At 38.9% G+C, this 23,198-nt stretch overlaps 1 protein-coding gene across 3 annotated transcripts in view; it reads right to left on the bottom strand.

Annotated features, from left to right (window-relative positions):
• The window catches only part of HTT (huntingtin), a 136,866-nt gene that overhangs the window by 74,279 nt on the left and 39,389 nt on the right, over positions 1-23,198 (bottom strand). For all 3 annotated transcript variants that reach the window (XM_063108535.1, XM_063108536.1, XM_063108537.1), the window contains exons 9-24: positions 20,825-21,029; positions 19,551-19,598; positions 17,171-17,251; positions 15,182-15,522; positions 13,026-13,149; positions 12,674-12,792; positions 11,695-11,806; positions 11,311-11,448; positions 10,209-10,367; positions 10,019-10,116; positions 8,530-8,669; positions 7,300-7,363; positions 6,965-7,065; positions 4,579-4,725; positions 2,516-2,636; positions 879-955 (exon numbers count right to left, since the gene is read on the bottom strand). In XM_063108535.1, the coding sequence (XP_062964605.1) occupies positions 879-955; positions 2,516-2,636; positions 4,579-4,725; positions 6,965-7,065; positions 7,300-7,363; positions 8,530-8,669; positions 10,019-10,116; positions 10,209-10,367; positions 11,311-11,448; positions 11,695-11,806; positions 12,674-12,792; positions 13,026-13,149; positions 15,182-15,522; positions 17,171-17,251; positions 19,551-19,598; positions 20,825-21,029 (2,075 nt within the window). The remainder of the gene's footprint in view (positions 1-878; positions 956-2,515; positions 2,637-4,578; positions 4,726-6,964; positions 7,066-7,299; positions 7,364-8,529; positions 8,670-10,018; positions 10,117-10,208; positions 10,368-11,310; positions 11,449-11,694; positions 11,807-12,673; positions 12,793-13,025; positions 13,150-15,181; positions 15,523-17,170; positions 17,252-19,550; positions 19,599-20,824; positions 21,030-23,198) is intronic.

The following is a 23,198-nucleotide window of genomic DNA, read 5'->3' as shown; positions in this document are numbered from 1 at the left end:
TCCATAAAAACTATCTGAGAAATGAAATCAGTAGTAGATCTGATTATTAAGTATTGGAATTGTATGTTTATTTTCATGAATTTTTAGCTTTCCTTAACTTTTGATTTAGCATATTTCACTCTGACACCAAAGTCGCTCAGAAGTCAAGTCTAGTGCTGGGCCCATGACTGAGGTTGCTTAGTCAGGGTCACTGGACAGGAGGAAAGCAATCGTTCTAGACCAGAGAGTGCATTCCACTTCAAGCACACGCTAGTCAGCCATACACTGACACACAAAAAATCTGCAGATCTACTTCCACATGTGATGTGAGTCACCAAAATTTTCTCTGTAATCAATATACATAACGGAAGTTTCCTCCATAAAGCTGTATATGTTGAGAAATTATTTCCCAGATGCTAGCAGGGTCGTCTACTGGAGGAAAATCATTTTTAAATGAAAACTGCTAATATAAGTTCAATAGTTCCTAAATTACACCCTTGCAGATCATCATAATTTTGTATGCCCAAGTCACATTTGATTTCAAGCAAAAAAATGTTTCTAAATTTTTAATACACAGTGAATAATTTTGGAAAGAATCAAGTAAATTAGAAAAGTCTTTTGCCAGTATATGAAAATTCCCTTAAATGAGCCTGCAGATCACACCCTCAAATTCCCAAAAAACCTTAAGAGCATTTGGCATTCATTAGAATTACAACTAATTCAGTATTTCCCAACAGTAGTCACTAGTTTTCGCACTACTAATAGGGCAGAAATGAATATTCCATCAGGTATTTTTCTAAAAAGCCAAATTGATAAAAGACCTAAAGAAGAAAGGGATTCTAATAACTACGTCTATATCATGTAGTTGCAGACAACTATACAATGAGGAAAATACATACCCACAATGCCAACCTAAACTCCAGATGCAAACTGGGAAGGCAGTTGAAAGAAGACACAAAGCTTCACAGCATCCAAACTGTAGAAGAGAGGAATAATACAGTCACACCCACACACCATAAAGCCTTTATTAAGGTAAACCTCCTTTCACTCTTCATGAAAAATACAAACAATGAAAAGAAAATTGAGATCTGTGAATGGAAACCACACAACATCTGTCCTACCATGGTACAAATTTATACTTCACAAGATACAGCTGGACAAGTGAACTACCTGTTTAAGGAGAGGGCTGATTATATCTCAGTGAAGAGAGGCCAGCAGCTGTGCGGCTACTCCTGCCTCCAACTGTAATCATCCTGGGCCCCCGCTTGCCCTGCGATATTCTTCTTGCCCCCTCCCTGGTTTGCCCCATGAGTCCTACAGAGCAAGCTGATTCCTGTCAATCTCCCTGACCAGACTGCAAGAACCAGGGCAGGGATCCTGTTTGCTTGATTGTCCTAAGCCTAGAATAGTGTCTGACACATGTACCCACAATAAAAATAAAGTTTATGATATCTTGGGCAAATCAAATAAAGACCATACTACTGTCAGTCCAAACAATATTTAGATTTGAAAGGCAGTTATTTACTTAACAAGACTTCACCTACTCTTAATTGTCTGAGTTTTCTACAATATTCAAGTATTCTTTTGTCACATAAAATAAATGAAAATGTTTAACCTGGTAATCAGCAAATTAATACTACTTTTGTGTAATGTTCTTTTTTCTGATTATAAAAGTAACACTTCTTCATTTTAGTAAATATGGAAATATGTGAAAAATATAAAGAAAGAAACAAAAATCATCCATAATCCTAAAATTCATTTACTGCCAGTCATTTTTCTGAGTATGTGAGGAACGTGTATAGGTGAATATTATTTTTCTTTTTTCACAGGTTGCAGGTACGGGGATCTGAACCCTTGACTTTGGTGTTATCAGCACTGTGCTCTAACCAAGTGAGGTAACTGGCCCTTGAATACTATTTTTCTTAAATGAGATCTGACTGTACACACCCCTCCCACACATTTTGTATTCTGCCTTTTTTCAGTCAAAATTATAGTCCAGATCTCTCTCCATATCATTAAAAATTCTCCAAAGCATATTAATAGGTCTATAATATACTACCATATGTACAGAATTTAATCATTCTTGGATACTATGGTTCTTTTCCAATTTCAGCATCATAAAAAAATCATATAGATAATTACATTATACAAAAATCTCTGTTGGCATTTCTGATTTTTCCCTCTTAGTACATATTACACGGTCAGTGGGTCAATTATATTAGAGGTAAGTTAAACTTCTGATAACATTACCAATTCAGATCATAGTAGTTTTCATTTTCATTTTCATATCTTCCTAAATTTGCTGAACTTTTTTATATATAAAGTATATATTACTTTAATAACCCGAAAAAAACAGTTCTTTACATTCCTGCTAGAATAAGCCAGGATTCTGTCCACGGATGCGTAATTTCTTAGCAAGCCCCAGAAATAAGTAAAAGCTCCACTACAAGCATCTCACCATTTAAATGACCACACAACTGACCATACAAACTACTGAAAATTAATTTCCGTAAGACCAACTGAGAAAGAGACTTACTGTGAGTGCTCGCGTGGTTGATGTGATTAGTTCATGAGAAACTGCTGCAACAACTCTTGAAAGGTTGTTTTCCATAGTGACATCTGTTATGCTTGGGAGTAAGTTATAGCCTCTATATATTCTAATAAAAAAAATACACAGACTTAAAATCTACTATTAAAGTGTATATTTTTAAAGATCAAATGGCATTGAAAAGTTTAAGACTACAGGCTAAAAGAAGTTAAAGCAGTCTTGACTGTTAAATTAAAGAAAGACTGGAAATCAGTTTGGACGTTACTCTGTAAAAAGGGCTGAATGCACGGCCCCGCCTCCAGTCCGCCCCAAGCACCTCGGCTGCAGCACTGAGCTACTGCTCTCCTCCCAGCCTCACCACAATCTCCACAGGCTGGAAGCCATCCACTTTTCAAATTTTAAGTTAAAGTTAATGCTTCGTAAAGCTACTCCTGATTTCATGACAAATTCCTTTCTCCACTACTGAGCTCCCGTGGCATTTTTTCTGTATTCCATTCATGCCTCATATCCATTTCTAACACCCATTACAGTTACACATAAATGCTGACTCCCCAACTGTTTCAATGAAGCCACGCAGGGTTTATGTTTGATTCACTTTTACATCCTTCACAGTGTCATGTCCAAGAGACACTAAACAACAAAACTAAGAAGAATATGACTTTTTCTCACTTGTAAGCTCACAGAGTAGGCAGCTCAGCAGCAAACATGCAAGAACCAAGTCAACACAGCTGAATGTTAAGAGGCTAGCTCAAGTTTGGAACCGGGAAAGTTTTCAAAGTAGTAGTTAGTAACCACTCCTTTAATGAAATATTATACTCATCTCTGTTGGCATCTAAACATTCATCTTCTGAAATGACATTTAGAAACAGTAATTTAGTCTAAGCCTGTCAAATTCCTCAATAATGAAATACTCTTACACTGTTTCTATTTATCTTAAAGGAATATTTATCCTGCATCTTTTCAAAGAGAGAAAACGCCAGTTTTTTGTTGTTTTTTTTTAAAGATGACCGGCAAGGGGATCCCAACCCTTGACCTGGTGTTGTCAGCCCCACGCTCCCTGAAGTGAGCCAATCGGCCATCCCTACACAGGGAGCCGAACCTTTGGCCTTGGTGTCATCAGCACCACACTCTCCCAAGTGAACCATGGGCCAGCCCAGAAAATGCCATTTCCGAGGTTAAACAACTAAAAGTCTGTGAGATGAAAATATTAAGGCAGCCAAGAAATTATCTCCATGTGTTTTTTTAAGCAGTCTTTACATGAGAAAAGATGACATTTATTTAGGAATAATGACTTCAAAATGTGACAAGCTGAGTTCAAATTCAGAAAAAAAGCATCAAGTGACTAAATAGCTTAAAGTCATTTAGTCCAAGTTTTTTAAAAACACTGCCACTCAGCAGAAAAGAGAGTATCGTATAAAACCAATTTTTGAAATAACATTTAAAAGAAAGCTAAAAAGAACAGAACTCTTATTATCACTTCTGCAATCTCTGCAAACTAAAATTCTAAAGAAAATTACAACATCATTAAAGCATTTCTGCTCTACTCACTGAGCATCAGATGAGGAGGGGATACATGTAGCCATTTGGAACTGTGTTCAAAAGCTCTCACCACAAATGTGAGTTGTAATCAATGCAAATCACTGAACTAGTGGGTAACCCTAAATAGCACCAACACTCTTCAATAGCCCACTCACCTAAAGATCAATGGATGTGATAGAACACCATCTTCTTCAAAGGTAACACAAATGAAGTGAAAATCTTTAATGGTCAAGTTTTCAGATGATATACAAGAGTCATACACAAAAATAAACTGTCAGTATGTGGAATGTAATGAACTCATTAAAAGATTTACAATGTCACCATTATGTGACCGTGGTAGGGCTCAATACAGAGGTGGTCAATTTTGAAAAAGATAAATATCCTATCAAAGGAAAATAACCAACTCAAACATCACAATCTAAAGCTTTTTTTCTAGAAAATAAAACATTTTAAATTAAAGCCAAAAGAAAGGCATCAGGAAAGGGCACGTGGACACCGCTGGGTCAGTATACCTGGTTATTGTGCTGACAGAGAAGTGAGACGGAGGCTGCGTCTCATGCATGAGAAGTTTCAGGTAAACACTGCTTTGATCTCTTGCCACAGCCACTACTGGATCAGCCTGTCCTTGGTCACATTTATAAAACAGCTTTGGCACAAGCCTAGATAAAAGTACAGTTGATTTACATGAGAAAGCATATGAAACTTACCTGTGATTCACCACTCTTCTCCCTAAGGTTGTTAAGCCTCAACCCCTGTAGGCCACAGACACTTCTTCCCTTTTTCAGAGCTGGCATCTCCAACCTCAGGCTGACACGCCCACTCTGATATAACTAGGTGCTGTACTTTCTTTCTGCCTGTCATGGAATTAAGTACTTTTCTCTACACACAATTAAATGCTTTAATTAAAAACCAACCTTGAAAGTTCTCTTTCTAAGCATTTGATCAACACCAACAGATGCATAAAGCCACTGTTCACAGAGAGTACTGTGTGTGGAGCAGATCTGAATGCCAGCTGCTGTCCTTAAGCATGTTTGCAATTTTGCCTGCAAAACCATCCCATCCACTCCCAGATGGCACAGCTCCAGCTGACACTCCTCACAAATCTAAACTGAACTCAAAAGCAAGATGTGGGTAACATGTTCCTGAAGGAGCAGAAGGACTCATTTCTGCATTCAATACTCAGTACATATCTTGCCTAAATGTACTCATACTTTCAGAAACAACTATTTTATTTCATTGATTTGCAAACCCCCATATCTTTAACTGAAGTCTCCTCCTCCACAGAGAGTCTGTCACAAATACAATTTTTTTCTAGGGTATAAGTTGCTGTCATTTGCAGAAAATGGTAAAGTTCCAAAATCTTTGATCAGGCAAGTCACACAAACCCAATTAAGTAAATGAAAAAGTGCACCTCACAAGAAATCAAAGAAATGCAAATTACAACAAAGAAAACTAAGAGGACATATACCAAATGTAACTTTGGTCTTCTTTCAGCATTTTCATTACAAAGGTTTTTATTTTCCTTTTTATATTTTCTCTAATTTTTTTTCAGTAAACATATATCACTTTTAAAACAAGATAAAAGTTATTTAAAAAAAGAAATACCAACTTCTGCCTAAACAACTGACACTTTCTTAACTTTTTTTTGAAATACTGGTATTAGTGAGAAGAATTAGGCATAATCTTATTCTGGTAGCAGGAATACTAAAAATTACTGAAAATCCACTTCTAGGTATCTACTCAAGAAAAGTGAAAACATATATGTACATAAGCCTTGTGGGCAAATATTCACAGTAGCATGATCCGTAACAAAAAGTGAACACAATAATATCCACCATCTGATGAATGGATAAATGAAATATGTATTCTTCATATAAGGAAATACTATTCAGCGGTAAAAAGGAACAAACTACTCATACATGTTACAGCATGGATGAACCTAAAAAACTAAGTGCAAAAGTCCATCTACACTATGATCCCACTTAAATAAAATGTCCAGAAAAGAGAAATCTCCAGAGACAGAAAGTAGATGAGCAGTTGCCTGGGGCTGGGGCTGGGGCTGGCAGTTATCGCAAATGGGCACAAAGGACCTCTTTGGGGTGATGGAAATGTTCTAACATTGGGTTGTGGTGATAGTTACACAACTCAATAAGTTTACTAAAAATCGTTGAATTGTACACTCAAAATGGGTAAATTTCAAAGGATACAAATTGTACCTCAATAAAGCTATTAGAAATTTTTTTTAAAAAAACTGAAAAGCTTGGCCCAGTAACTTAATTTCCAAGAATTAATTTTCAGAAAAAAAATCATATGCAGACTTTTATGTACAATAATGTTCACGGCAACATTATTTAAATCAAAGAATACTTAATATTATATTAATATTTATGTAAAAATACATCAGAACCACATAGTAAAAAAAAATGGCCTGTTTTAGAAGAGTATTTGATAAAAGGAAAATGCTAATAATATGTTAAGTGAAAATTATCAGATTACAAAATTGCATGTACATTTTGGCCCAATTTTGAATAAGAAACTCATACACAGGATATACAGCAATATGTTAACAATGATTATCTCCAAGTGTTAGAATTAAAGGTGATTTTTATTTTCTTTTTAGTGCTATTCTCTATATTCCAAAATTCCGACAATGAAAGTACATTACTTTTACAGTGGAAGGTTGGTATTTTGTTGGGTTTTTTTCTTTTAATTATCATTGCAGACTCTTATGGTAATGAATAATTTTTTTTTGGATAGCTTAGAAGCAGAATGGCTGAAAATGAGCTCAAAAGATGCCGGAATACTGCCCCCTATCCTTTGAGTTCTTCTCTCTTTCCATTCTCACACCATGAGTACTCCAACCAACAAGGTGAGCAGAGATAAAGCACTGATAAATACCTCATTAAGGACGCAGCAGCAACGTGTCGCACCCTGGGGTCTTCATCCCCAAGCAAATAGATGACGACATTGTTGAGCACCCGGTCTTGCAGTTTTAAAAGCTTTAGAGAGAAGGATCACAAGAACAGACAATCTCTGTATTTGACTAGACTGTATGTAAGATATTTTGAGAAGCTAGTGAGAAATAAGTCAAGATTGCTAGTCTTAAATTCATACCATATAATCACAAACTTCCATGTTATGAAGTCTGAAGTAAGTCTAAAACACAACGAATGCATTCAGAGAAATCCCAGACTATTAGGAAAGCCCCGCCCACAAACACATTAGCGGCTTACCCCTGTATGATGAGGAGCCCCTCGATGCATGTTTTCTGCTTTTGCCTCCAAAAAGCTCACCAGCCTAACGAAAGAATGCATTTAACAATGAAATCATTGCGTTAGGCAGCAAACGCTCAATGCCGGCCTGCAGGGCTCTGGCAGCTGTGACAGTGAAGGACGCTTGCTCAGGCAGGAGAACCCAGGCGCCCGGGAAGGCTCACAGAGGCAGCACTTACTCAAAATCATAAAAAAGATTAACGGTTTTAAATAAATAGAACTTACATTCCTCTCACATTTTCGGACTCCGTAAGATCGTACTCACTAAATTGTTTTTATTCGAAACAAACTACCATTTCAAAAGACTCTAAGTGCCCCCACAGAATTAGCTCAAACACATATCATACAAGTAGGTGAGCAGACTGCAAAGCAGTAGAGGTGAGGGGGTCCCCCCAACCTACTGATCAGCTGCTCACCCACCCATGCTCAGTGTCCCTATCCGTGAGGTGAGAATAAGCCCTGACTCACAAAGGTGTTCTGAGGATTAAATAAAATAACACACAAGGTCTCTATGAAGGGTAGATTAAAAAAAAAAAAAACACCTGGATAATAAAGGTAAATTTCCCTTCTAAAAAATAGTATTGAAAGAAAACATCTCCAACCAAAACTTACTCTTAGAAAATTAAAGTTACAATACATCAAAAGTTACTTTTTAATTACAACAAAATACAAATAAACTCTCTCACCTAAGTTCAGTATTAACACAAGTACTTTCTTTCTAAACAAGCAGAATTTATATAAGCTAAGTTTTTTTTAAAAGTTCAAGACAAACGTAAAAAAAATTCAGAGCTCTTTTATTCCCACCACCCAGAACTCTTAAGTGACTAAGACTGTTAGAAAAATCCACTCTCTACCTATATTTAAAAATTCTAAGTTGGCTGGCCAGTTAGCTTAGTTGGTTAGAGCACAGTATTATAACACCAAGGTCAAAGGGTTCAGATCACTGTACCAGCCAGCCAAAAAATAAAGAAAGAAAGAAAGAAAAAGAAAAATTCTAAGTATAGGACAGAGTCTACCAAAAAGCCACTGGGCAGGAGATAATCACTATCAGTTACCTAAACCACTCAGATTTCTGATGGACAGGATACTTGATAACCATCACTAATTGAACCAAGTGACCCCGGGACTTTCAATTCTTGTTCAGACTTCTGAGCTTTAGTTCATTAAACCTAATGAACTTGATTCACTTACCTAAAGTCAATCTCTGCAAGAGTTTCCAAAAGTTCTGTCCTCACCAGCCAGTAGGAACTATTCCTCAGAGCCAGCACATCGACAATCAGCTGCAGGCCTAACTCACTGTAGCTGCTGCTGCAGAGGCTCATGACACAGTGCTGAAAAGCAAGGCCCGTGGAAGAAGGAAGCAGGTTCAGCCTCACTCAGGAGCCACATCTTGATGGTTTTAGGACATCACTCTGACACACACATCTGTTTTGTGTGTGTTTGGTTTTTTTTGACCAATAAGGGGATTGCAACTCCCGGCAAGGTGTTGTCCTCGCCACGCTCAGCCAGTGAGCACAATGGCCATCCCTATATCGGATCTAAACCTGCGGCCTCGGCGCTAGCAGCACCACACTCTCCCGAGTGAGCCACGGGGCCGGCCCCTGTTTTGTATTTTTAACTGCAACGGGGATCTTGCATTTTTTCCACATCTCTCAGAAATATTTATGGTATATACATACTTTATCTCAGCAAATTCAAATTTAAAAGTAAATGTGTCCCTTTCACATGACTGACTTTCTTCCTCTCACTTCTGCCTGTGTCATAGCCCCAACTCCCAAACAACAATTTTGAGAACATTTATCAGTGGTAAAGAGGGAGACCATGCCACACAGCCCTCCCACCACTCCTGAAATAAATCCCAGAGCCAGGGTGAGGACAGGAACCCCGCCCAGGATCACCCTGCGAATGTCACTGTGTGTTGCGATGCGTGAGGGACCAGGACAGGACCTCCACGGTATCCCTCCCTACAGCCTCTGGCACACAGGCACCATCGCCCATGTGACTGAGGCATGCTGACTCTAGGCAGCAGCGTACAAAGTGCTGACAACACACCTCCTTCTGCTCAAGAAAAGACACAATTGACTGACACTTGGCAAACATTTGGAACTAAAGAAAAATTACTGTCAGGCCGTGAAATTTTAAAAAGGGGAGGTATCTCACAAATTTGACAATTACAGGTTGTTTTTGTTTTGATTTTTACTGGTTAATTTTTACTACTGTTGACTGGCTGGTCATAACTTATGGGCCAGTGGACATGTAAAGGTTCAACATGCTATCACTTAAAGAATTGAGGCTATTCCACCTGATACAAAAAACAAAGGCTGATTAAACAGTCCCTAAGGCTCCCTTTAATTCAGCTTTTGACAGGCCTAATACAGGCATTTTTTTTCTATTCAACAAACTTTACACAATGATGGCAAGGTATACTTCTAAAAATATCCTTTAGAAAAAGGTGTATTTCAAACAAATATTCTGAGAATTAAAACAAACTAAAGCTTATTAAGTTTAACTTTATTGGCAATGTTTTCTTTCTAAAGCTGAATGATAGATACACATATGTCTATTACTGTTTATAGCTTTAGAACGTGTGGAAATATTTCAGGTTAAGCTCAATTCTATTGTGACAATGGTAAAATGCCCACTAGTCAAAGGAATGGTTGCCACGAAAAATTATGCTCACCCGCACAGCGGTACAAGCCATCTTGCAAGTAACAGAAGATTCATCCTTCAAAGTTTTCCGCAGCAAAGGAATGCAGTCCACCAGAGAAAATGTATTTCCTTACCAGAAGAACAAGCAACAAACATCTTCACGTAAACTTAAACTTGGGAATGATTCATTGAAAAGACATTACTGAAAAGCTGGACGTTACCTGTCCGAGTTCTCACGGCGCCCATCCAGTCTCCCACGTGGAAGCGGGACCTACTGAGGATGGAAGAGACAAGGGTCCCGCAGAGAATGGCAGAGGCTCCTCTGACCTGTGGGTCCCCGTGATCAGTGTAGTTCAAGATGTCTGAGACATAAAGCTCCTCTGTGGAGACAAAGTGTCCAGTCAGCGCACAGTTCCCTGCCCTCAACTTTCTAACTCAAAGCAAAAGCTTAATTCTCAGGAAAGAGAAAAAGAGGTGGGGGCTGGCCGTCCAAATCAAGCAACGACTTAGCTACGATAACCCTAAGTGGCAAAGTGTTTCAGGGTTCAAGGGTTCTAGATTCATCAGATTGCTGATATCCCCTCAATACAACAGATTTTCTGTATTATAACTCCAGGTTGTCAGACAATAATCAAAACTCCGATATTTCATTTCAAAGAAAAGATTAGAAAAACTCAAACTACTACACACTTATCTAATGTAAACTCAAAAGCACAAGTTTGCTCTCTTGCCCAAAGTGGGAGGATCACTGCTACTACATAATGCATGTGTGTGCGGCAGGAGACCCGGGTCTGCTGTCACCTCAGCGGGTCTCAGTTCCCACTGATCTCTGAATGTGAACACCTGACCTGGCTGAGTGTGACTCGGAGCAATTTTACCTGTGCACAATTCATACTTTGGTATAAATAGAATATGTATGTAAACTGGCTCTTATATTCCCAGATTTCTATTTTTGTGTGTTTCAGCTACAAAGCATCCAAAGGGTGTCCATGAAACTAACAACATTGCTATTTACGTGTTTTATGGAGAGCTACACACAGCTCACACACACTCGAAACACATTGCTCTAAAACTAAACAGCCAGCACTGTTTGAAATCCTTTTTTAAACAATGATAAAGGGCCAAGCCCGTGGCGCACTCGGGAGAGTGCGGCGCTGGGAGCGCGGCGACGCTCCCGCCGCGGGTTCGGATCCTATATAGGAATGGCCAGTGCACTCACTGCCTGAGTGCCGGTCACGAAAAAGAGACAAAAAAATAAAATAAAAAAATAAAAAAATAAACAATGATAAAACCTGAGGAAAAAGTTGTGAACTTGTAACATACCAGGGCATTCTGTGATGTCAAGAGGTACTTTGTACAGTTTGCTGAAGAAAGATTCCGGATGAAGGGCCACGGCTGCTCCAACACAGCTGAGTGCCAGGGCCTTCACACTGACCCTCACATCCCTGTCTGGAACCAGCGCTGCAAAGAGACCACCGGCCACCTTCAGCCTCAAAGCAGCAGACATTTAGCTTTCAAATACATAAAACTAGACCAAGTAAACTACATGTCCCATCCCTTCCTCCCTTCTCCCATCAGTCAGTGAAAACCAGAGCTCACCCCATCTTCTACTCCTTCTGCTATAACAAGACAAAAACTGGGCACCAAGTCGACCTCTGAAACCTAAAGTTACTCTCTTCAACTCTGCACCTGTCCTTCTATACTTACCATTTTTTTCCCCAGTTAGCAAAAATGAAGCAGATAAAAGGCGGACACAATGGACAAGAGGTGCAGAATCGTCATCAGTGGACTGCCCTATGTCTCCTCTGATACGGCAAGGCTAAGACAGAGAAACTGACACTTATTTGTCATATAAGCAAAGAACCCATACATTCTTTTTTTAGTTCATTCAACAAATAGTTCTAGAGCAGCAATTATACCGGGTACTGATGACACAGAGATGCCTCTTTGCCCATATACATGCCTGACCTCAAAGAGACCGTGGCACAGCAGAAACAGACAAAAGGCAGTATGACACAGGGTGACAGGACTGTGGCAGGGGATGAGCTCATCATGCAGGGAGGGCACATTGGACAGGAAGGCAGCTGAGACAAGGTTCAGGGAAGTAAAGCACAAGCCATCTTCCACAGAACAAGAAGAAACTATTCAGGCAAAGGCAAGAGTCTGGGGGAAGCCCAAGGCAAGAGGGAGTAGGCCAAGTACAATGAGGGCCTGGAAGGAACTGCTGGAGGTTGCAATTCTGATTCATGGGACTATGAGTTCCTTGCCCTTCAGGAAATAAAATTGACTGGGAAGACAGTACACTTACATGTAAAAAGGCAAACAATATAAAGAGAGATTTTTAAAACAGTTCAACAGAATAAAAACAAGAAATGTTGCAAGGCCACGCACAACCATCAAATGAATGGTCCAAAATATCAGACAAGGCAGCATTCTGAACAGGACAGATCTGTCTGGGGAGGACTCTCAAAGGAGGCAGAACTCAGGCAATGCTTAAGGATTTGGGCAGCTCCTGAACAGGCAGAAAAGAGTTTTGAGAAAGCCTGAGAAGAGATCAGGATCCAAATGGGAAATAAAAAAGCTCAGAGATGAGAAAGCAAAAAATAAAGTAGACAGTAGCCAGGGCGATTTTAAACCCTCATAGGAACTCAGAAATGCTGAGATGTCCCATGCCCAAATACCTCACCTTGTTTTCTTGATCACCTGGTTCAGCAGCTTCATCTCTTGATACAAATTTATCTATACTGCTGTCAGAAGGCTGCCTGCTATGACCCATGTTTTTCAACAAATGTGCTTGTTGAAGGGCTACAAAAACAGAGAAATGGAGATTAAATGACAAGTTTCTAATTAAAACACAAACATAACCAGAAAGTACAGGATTTAGATCAAAAAAAAGTATGATCATTCCTGTCACCTTCATCTGCTATTTATAATTCAGAAAACAAACATATCAAAAGATTTCTTCTTGAAAGCGAAGATAAAATTAAGATGTCCAAGGTTCACAAGACAATTGTGCAGTGCACCTGAAGTCAACGTACCAACTAAAGAGTTTTCAAAAGGTTCCGAGGCTTCATCGGGAGGAAGACCTGCGACCTCCTCATCTTCATCTTGTGTCTGTCCAGTCTGCGAGCCTGAGTACTGGCTGTCAGCACCATCTAACACCTATGTGGTTCAAGGAGAGCTGTGAGGATTCTGAAGTTTGACTGCCAAGGGACAAGTCCTCCAACACAGTAAGGTAAAGGCAAAGCTACAAATACCATGGAGGATATTTTATATACAAAACACACAGGTCATTTATTCAAATGCACATACCGCATGTGTAGAAACTGCCAAAAGCTTACTGATCACACATCACTACATTATGAAAAACTTATAATTATTTCTAAAAATTCTAAAGCAATTCCAATCCGGAAATTTCTCTTATTGATATATAAAAGGAAAAAGCTCCCCCAAAATCTTTGTCTTCACAAACAAATTTTACAGTAAGTTAGAAATGAGGACAACTTTTAGATAAAAACCTAACAACAGGTTATCTCCTAAACTGCTAAGACTGACTCCACTACATTTTGGGCAGTGTTTCACATGTTTAGCCATAAGCTTGGGTCATGATTGCACACCGCAAAATGTTTCACATCCACTTGAAATCTCCTGTGTAATTGACCTGAACAACTGAGCAATGGATTCTTAAACCACTAGCAAATTATTACTGAAATATTTCTATTGCAATATAATTTTTAAAAATGATTCCAAACTTCTCCTCCAACTCCTTACCTCCAGAGGGTTTATAAAAAAATTTTTTTGCTGTTCAACAGGTTAAGATGACAATTCCCACCATAATAATAAACAACATTTACTGACTACCTTACTAGAACACACAGGATCGTGTTTACACATAGTACCTCCTTTAATATTCACAGCAGTCTTATGACACAAGTACTGCTAACATCCTCATTTTCATGGATGAGAAAACTGAGACAAAAGTGGGATATGACTGCTCCAGATTACACAGCTAGTAAATAGCAGAGCCAAAATCCTCACCTTGGGAGGCTCCCCCAGCCAAACCTTTCACCATCATACTGAGCTGTCTCTCCTAAGGATGTTCCTGCTCCCCTCCACTTGGCTTATTTTTCTCTGCAGCATTTATCAACATCTGACTACGTTTGTATCTACTTGATTTGATTACTGGATTATCCTATGTCCTGTACACACATGCACACACTCCAGAAGATGGGCAGCAAACTGCAACCTGTGGGCCAAACCCGGCCCTCTGCCTATTCTATAAACAAAGTTTTAAGGGAACACGGTCTTGCTCATTCATTTACATACTCTCTGTGGCTCCTTTCACACTATAACAGCAGAGATGGGACCATACAGTCCACAAATACTGTATGATTCCACTTATATGAGGGTCCTAGGGTAGTCAAATTAATAGAGACACAGAGTAGAAAGGTGGTTGTCAGGGGCTGAGGGAGGGAGGAATGGAAAGTATTGTTTAATGAACACAGTTTCAGTTTTACAAGATGAAAAGAGTTATGGAGATGGACTGTAGTGATAGTTGCATGACATTATTTAAATATATCTAATACCACTGAACTATACACTTAAAAATGGTTAAAATGGTAAATTTTATGTTATGTACATTTTACAACAACAGCAAAAATTTTTTTAAATGGGGTATAAAACTCAGTACGTACTGGTACCAAGTTTTTTAAGTAGACTATCTTTAAGGCATTCCTTGCCTACTAACTCATTGATATTAGAGGTACTTAAATCCATGCTGCTATAAAATGGGATACGCTGCAAAAGTTTTTGAAAAGTCAAAAAGTGCTCAAAATAATGCACAGTATTAATATTATTAATCACATTTCATTAAGCCCACAGACCTTTTAATAATAGGTTCCTTAAGAGTTTTTAAAAATAATTATTTAACCAGGGCCCAACAAGGTCATAAATGACAGTTATGAACTATAATCAACTAATCCGATCTCTGACCTCCATGTTCAACATGAAAGACACTGAGCTGTTTCCTGCAGTGAAGGTACCAGAGGAGGCCAAGCCCTGTCTCAATGGCCTGAGCTGGTGACCTCCATTCTGTTATCAGTGGGTCAGACAGAAAGAGAAGAATAAGCAGAAGGTCCAGGTCTGGGCCTGCAGGAAGAGCTCAGAAAGACTACAGGCCCCACTGACCACTTACAATTTCCGAACTGTCTGAAGGGGTCACAGCTGAATCAGGCCCTTCAGTGGTGGTCTGGGAGCTGTCGCTGATGGGCGAAGAGGCCTGGGTCCCATCGTTCAGGTCCATGGCAGGGTCAGACGGGACAGCGCTGATTTGGCTAGAGCTATGGCTCAAGATATCCTCCTCGTCCCCGTCGGTAGCTGCACTCGACAAGTCACAGCCAGCCAGATCCACCGAGTCTGCCTGCAACGTGTGCTGTGACCGTGGCTGCTCAGTTATGATGTCGTGATCTGCAGACCCAGCAGTGGAGACTCCCGGAGAAGCAGCCAGCTCTCCACTGATCTCACCTTTCACTGAGGCTGAAGACACAGAAATATTCATTAGCCAAATGGCCAGATAAACCATTCAACAGGGACAAAAGTTCACTGTCATCAGATGTTTCAACAGCAAAACATCCTGAAATACAGTGAAAACAAGAACTAGTAAACGTCAAAGGCAGGAGAGCAGTGCATCCTTCAAACATTATTCAAATTGCTAACTACAGTACTCATATTAATAAAGATACATACCGGCCAGCTGCCAAAAAATAAAATAAAATAAGGATAATCAGCACATTTTTTTCTATATGCTATGATTACTCTCAAATGGTTTTTTACCATAAAAACTGAAGTTCAAATTCTTAAGCCACTACTCCAGCCTTGGCTGGAGCAACACATAAAGACGTTTGCAATGCAGAGGAGCCAGGTCAGGGGCATGAGGATCAGGGGTAACAAATGCCCAGGTCCTCTAAGCAAGCAGCAGTCAGAAAAGACAGTAAATTCCATGTCTCTATGAGAGCTGCTTGCCTCTTCCAAGCACTGTTCAAAATCTCTAATACTGTCCTATTTTCCTGTGGGACAAATTTATACCACATTTTCGTACTTTAGTCTTTAAATTCCCATTTATAAACAAAAAACATCACATGAAAATCACTACAAAAAGACCGGCACAGGCTGCTGGCATGGGCCCCTCTAGGGCAGCTGGGTTGGTGAGCACTTTAGCTTCATGCTACTCTGGGAATGGTGATTTTGTGCGGAGCTAACTTTTTATTTTCATAATTAGGAAAAAGTTTTTATTTTTATATTGTAAAATAAATGAGTAAATAATTATCACTGGAATTATTCACATTTTCCTTCCAAAATGTTTTATCCTTATTTGAAGTTATTTTAAAATACTCTTTTGGATAGGATTATACTACCAAAACCACCCTTACTTAATCCAGTTATTAGTGTCTTAAATTAATACTCATCTTTTATAAAGCACACAAGGAATTTAACTAACTACATGTAAACAAAGGAAGATTCTTTCAAGTTAAATCATCCATAGCCAATTCTCATCCCATTCCCTCCACCGCGACCATCCAATTCACGAGACTTTTCTTTTTTCTTTTTTTCTTAAAAGAAAATGCAATTATATTAATATTTATTTTTTACATTCTATGATGTTGTTGCAGAGCAGTTGGGAGGGAGGGGGTGAGGGGAAAGGGGAAGGAAATGGGATGGAGGAAGGAGTAAGGAGAAGGGGAGGGATTGAGGACTGTGGCACCCTCCTCATTCCCACAAGGGAGACCAGGGGGCTTCCAGCAGTGGCTTGTCATTGCCGGGCTGAGTGCAGATGTCAGGGGGGTGTGGCAAAAGCCCTCACCTGCCCCCCGCCAACCAGCTCCGCTCTGGAGAGCCCAGGTCGCTTCCTGCTGCGGCTCCAATTCATGAGACTTTTCTACCCACCATCCCCTACGCAAAAAGACTCATGCTCAGGGAGTATAAACCTAACATTAAAACAGCCCTAAACCACCAAAAACAGCAAATATGTGATATGCACACACAGACACACATTTCAAAGTAAACATTATAACAAAAGCCCTAATTATCCATCATTTGGGCAAGCTGGCTGCACTGCTGCCCCCAGGAGCACCGTTGCAGAGGTGCAGCAGGAGGGGCAGGAGTGCCAGCCACTAACGAGAACTACCTGCAAAGGCTGAGCTGCTGACGTCTGACCTCGATTCAGAGTCATCGTCCAAGGCTTCTTCTTCTCCTAAGAGCACTTTGCCTAGTAAATAATGCAGCAAAATTACTTTTAAGTTTGCTAAAAATAAGGACTTTAAAAATCAAATAAATGCACATTCTAAACTGAAAGTCATAAGCATATTTAATTTACCCTCACATAGTTATCATCACATATAAGTATTTTTATACCTCTAGAGTGTTAAACACAAGGAATGCAGAGATATTATGTTTTAAACACTATTAAAATTGATAAAAAATTTAAAAGCAATGACTCAAACTGAACCACAAAATATTTTATTATCAATATTTATTGATTTAGATTATTACTACTGTTAAATAATTTACATTACTATTTAATCTTAAAAATGGCAATAAGTTATGGCTGAAAAAATCCAATTTTATTAGCCCTTGGAATATTCACGCCTTATCTCCAAGGACACATCAGAATTTATATACAAAACTTTCATATCTAAAAGTCACATTCATTTTGTTATCTTTTAATTTTCTAGATTCTATGGTTAACAATCAGAACTCAAGCACCGAATGATCTAGGAGAATGGAACAATATTTCTTTTGCAAAGTTCTATAGACACATTCTATACTTCATGTTCAAAATTATAGAAACCAAAAGTCAATATGATTTAACTGGATTCATTAAATCCTTATGACAACATTACATATGAATGTCATTAAATGACACTATCTACATAATTAATTGCCAATCTCCCTCCAATTTCTAATATAATGATCTTCTTCAAAGAAGAGGTCAGAAGTATAATAATTTCTATAAACTCATAGTATGCAACATTAAAGGCACGAAAAACTTAGCAAAGGAAACCCAAAATCTAGATGAAATTAACACAGCAACTTGACATATCTACTAAATGAAAGAGTCCTTTATTACAGAGCAAGTTATTTATGTTGAGAAATAAAACAAAATTTCAAAATGGTAAAATCGGATCTTAATGAAAGCAGTTTCTACCTTCCAAATCAGTGGTTTGCAAATACGTTCCACAGAGCCCTCCCCAGGGTAAGTTCCTCAAAAGTACAGGGGCAGAGCTGTTACTGGAGAAAAGACTCCAGGCGACCACCACGTCTCACCCAAATCCTACACCAACACAACAACTCTGCTTTTATCTATCTTTTGTACTTGGACAGTGTTGCCAGATTTCACTTGAAAAAAAATATCCTACAGCTACAACAAAAAAGTTTGAAAACCACAGCTCTAAATGAAAAAAAAATTTTTTTAAAGATTGAGGATATATCGCATGTCCTAGCCAGAAGAATACAAAACAACTCTTCTCAACAATGTGAATCAGTCATCTTTTTCACTGTCACTGGAAAAAGTGAGTAAGAGACAAACAAGTATCAGTGTAACTTAGTCATTTGTTCGAGAATCTCTCCTAATTCAAAAACATAGAGGTTAACTTTTCCTAGAAACCTTTTGGCTTTTAAACTATCTCAATGTTTCACTAAAATCTCAAACTTGATTATCCCACACTACATGATGGTCCAAATATTACTGATTCCAAGTTCTTCTAGGAAATGTTTACCTAATTCAGTGAAGGCCAGAATGTTATTCCTGTTAGGATCCCATTCAGTACTGCAAATAGTATCAGGCATTAGGCACTCAATTAAATACCCAAAGCATGACACAAAAAGGATTAGTCTTTTTAGATTTCAAAATAGAAAATGACAGCAATTTTTCCTATGGAAATCCATACTGGAAAAGAAAATAATTGGTATGGCAAAGTGATAATGCGTACCCAAACTATCAGATTATATCAGAAACACGATGATTTAACAAAAATTGACTGTATTAGAACACTTTGATAGTAAGAGTTAATATGGCTGAAAAATGATAACCAGGCCCAAATTAAAATAATTTAACAAACAAAAGAAGCTATTTAATAATATTCCTAACTAATGCTAAACAAAATCCGTTCGGAAGGTAAGTGTCCTTTGTAAAATAGAACCACTCCCAATAGCTCACGTATTTATCTTCTATAGTTGCTTTCCTACCACAGGACAGAGTTGAATAGCTGCAAAACAGACTGTGACACTAAAAGGCTGAAATATTTATTTTCTGGCCCCTTACAGAAAAAGATTTCTGACCCCTTACCTAAAGCATTAAAAATTTAGGACAAAGCAATTCTGATACAGAAGCAATTTTTAAAACCACCCAACAGAACTCTACTTAGGTCTGGTTATCAGATTCCAGCAACATTTACACACAGAATCACTCTACGGAGAAGAGATAATAGACACAGAATCCAATGCATTAAGGAAATACAGAAAAATCGTTAAGATTTTCACAAGACTCTGATTCCTGAAATAATCACCTTTTTGTTTCCTTGAAAGGACAGGGCTGCATGAGGAACCCCCTCCAGCTGTAAATCACAGAAAGTGACAGATAAAAGTAAAGTAACAAGCTGCTAAAATCTAGAAGAAATTAAAAAATCTTCAAAAAGCTTGATTCAACTTTAAAAAGAGGGGAAATGTGAACATCTCCATATTTCCATAGGAAATGCTTAAACACCACAGTTGAACAATTTAATTTCAATATGAAAATTACATTAACACTCTAATACACAGTTCTAAAGATATGACCTAAAATGTTAAAAGAACTAAAATAAATTACATTTAAAAAGCCAAATTAAAAATATTAGAAATTTCAGATCATTTGGTCAACTAATAATCAGGTATAAATTTTCAGCAGAAACAACTATTAGAAATGACTATTTCTACTAGTTATTTGTAAAAAATGCATTTCATGGAAAAAAGAATTCTTCAGTGCAAAGGACAGTGAACAGGCATATTAACATTTTCTGCTTATGGTTTGGGCAAACAATTCTGTTCACACAAGGCAGTAATTTAGACTTCCAGGCAAATTCTCTCTAGTCTGTCAAAGCTGTGAGCAGAGGCCACACCGTAGACACACTGCACTCAGTCACCCACACCGCAGTGGCCTAGGGCAGGCCCAGAGTCAGCAAAAGCTTATCAAAAGCCTGCTGCGAGCCAGACCTGTCTACCGGCTGGGGTTCAGGGACTGTCATCTATTCCTGCTCCCAAGCGCAACTCTTGGGCCTAGAGACAGGGCCCCCTGAGCTCTAGGGCAGCATCCCATCATGGAATGAAGGCCCAACCCCCAAGAGAATGGAGAAAAAGAACAGAGACTGGACAGCAAAGGTGGTGGGTACAGCTGGGAATGTAAGGGATTTTCTAAACTCAGGGCAGGAAAAAAGGACCCAGAGGGCAAAAAGGAACTCTAAAATCCCTCTGAAGACTGCAGATACCACCTCCGGCAAATTACTGCGAAGATCCCAGAAGTGTCTGCCCTAATGTGTTCATTCTGCAACACCTGGAATGCCACGTGGAGGCAGCCAAGTCAGGGCGAGTGAATCAGGAACCTGGGCTTTAAATGCTGGCCTCATTCCACCACCTAACTTCTAAACTTTCTGTTCCTATTTTACAATAAGGATGATACCTACACTACAAGTTTTTGCAAGGAATTAAAATGTGGATTGCTTGGCACAGCGCAGGGCCTGTGACTAGTACAGAGTGACCAGTATTACTGCACAGTTAACTGTAAGAACAGACCTTACTAATAACTTACCTATGAGTTCCACAATACTCCCACTACGACTGCGGCCACTGGACTCATCTTTAGCCACCGCCAGCTGCCCAATCCCGCCTGTCGTGGTCAGAGCTTGCAGGAGCTCAGGCGGGGGGGTCCTGAAGAGCTGCTGCAGGAGTTCAAGGGCTCCCGTCACGACGTTGTGGTCCTGGTGCTGTGTATGACGCAAGGTCAGGTCATAAACCTAGAGACACAGAAACGCAGGTGTTCTGACCATGGTTTTTTATTTTTATTTTATTACTATTATTTTTTTGACCGGTAAGGGGATCGCAATCCTTGGCTCAGTGTCGTCTGCACCACGCTCAGCCAGTGAGCACACTGGCCATCCCTACGTAGGATCCGAACCCGCGGCCTCGGTGCTACCAGCACCGCACTCTCCCGAGTGAACCATGGGGCTGGCCCTGGTCATGGTTTTTTAAATGTGTCCTAGGATTTACTTTTTTGGTTTTTTATCAGTTTATGCCTTAATTTCTCCCCCTAAAAATTTCTCTATCATTTCTATCAGTGTAATCATTAGTTTCCATGTTGTTTTCTAAATTCCCATGCTCTTTTCATTGTTATATTAATTCCTTAAAAATAAACAAAATGTGTCCACTAGAGCAGTAGCATGTTAAATGAGATCTCCATTCACCAAAACAGGTGACTGGAAAAGGGAATGTGAAGCCCAACACACTCGCTGGCTGGGGTGGAGTCAGTTCAACACACATTTAATACCCAGAAAATATTTAATAATCATTGTCCCCGCTGAGAAAGACTTGCCAAATATTATAAAGGCATTATGTCAAATTTTATTAGTGCTTTTAATACCATATAACATTATATGAACATAATTTATTCTTTTGCCTTTTAATTAGAGTTGCCAAGTAAAATATAGGGTAACCAGTTAGGTGTGAATTTCAGATAAGAAACAAATGACTTTGTATCGATATGTCCCATGTAATTGATACTTATACCACAAAATTACTCATTTTTATCTGAAATTCAAATTTCACTGGCATCCTATAATTGCTAAGTTTGCCAACCCAAAAATAATACATTTAAAAAAAGAATCCGTGTAGAAGAGTATAAGATAAAAAGTAAAAGTCTCACTCAGGTAGTTACCTTTAATCGTTTGTTTTTAGTTCTTCTGGTGCTTACTCCTTAACCCTAAATCTCAAGTTGGCAAATCACGGTCCATAGTCCAAGTCTGGCCTGTGCCTGCTTTTGTACATAAAGTTTGACGGGAACACAGCCACATTTATGAACTGTCTATGGCCACTTTCAGGCTACGATGGTAGAGACGAGTTGCTGCAACAGAGACGCCATGGCCCGCAAAGCTTAAAATATTTACTTTCTGGCCTTTTACCAAAAACAGTTGTGGACCTCTGCTCCAGGTAATCAGTTTACACCTTGGTTTCTTAAGGCATCCACTTTAAGCAAAGGATCTCCTGACTTCTCCCTATTTAATAAGGAAACCAGCACCCACCCTCCCTTCACCTCCTAAATGCTATCAGCAACAGTACTGCTTTTATACTGTGGAGTTTTACAACATTTACATGCTACTTTGTAACACTGTTTAAATCTTAGGTGCTCTACCTAGAAGTTGAGTCTAAAAACTTGATTAAAAACAAACAGTATGCATCTCATCATGTGTACATAAATATTATTCACTGCAAAGCCTATTAAATGACTAGACCAAAAAAGAAAGAAATATTTCATTATTACTATCTGTCGCTTAAAAGAGAACGTCCCAAGGGTAATGGTCAAATGGATTCTTTTATTATAATACATTAACTTGCTTAAAAGTATTCTGCATTTTACTTTGCTTCATAGTTGAGTGAAATTTCTTTTATAAATCTGGTTGGTTTTCCTAAAGTTACTAATTGCCTTCCCCACCTTGCTTACAATATACATACATGCGTGCCCTTTCCCCAGCTTTTTAATCATACTGTCTGTTATAGAGAATTCTTGAAGCTCTGAATCTGCATTGAATGCTTCACAACCATCATCTCAGAACTGCCCTTATCACGTTCCTAGGTTACTTCATTTCTTAGATTTCAGGGCTTCCTCCTTTTCAAAATTTATTTCTCATTTGAAGAATCATCTTCAAATAATTTTTTTCAAAAAGCATACATGAAAAGTAAACTGAGCTCTTGCATATCTAAAAGTATCTGTACTTTGCCCATGCCTGCTTAATAGTCTCGCCAGAATGGTGTAGCCTCTATGGAAAATGGTATGGAGGTTCCTCAAACAATTGCAGATAGATCTACCATACGACCCAGCTATCCCACTGTTGGGAATATACCCAGAGGAATGGAAATCATCAAGTCGAAGGTATACCTGTTCCCCAATGTTCATCGCAGCACTCTTTACA

The sequence above is a fragment of the Cynocephalus volans genome, chromosome 9 (assembly GCF_027409185.1).
Source record: "Cynocephalus volans isolate mCynVol1 chromosome 9, mCynVol1.pri, whole genome shotgun sequence".
NCBI classification, from domain to species: Eukaryota; Metazoa; Chordata; class Mammalia; order Dermoptera; family Cynocephalidae; genus Cynocephalus; species Cynocephalus volans.
The sequence above is the reverse complement of the archived record's forward strand: the minus strand, read 5'-3'. Positions and strand labels throughout refer to the sequence as shown.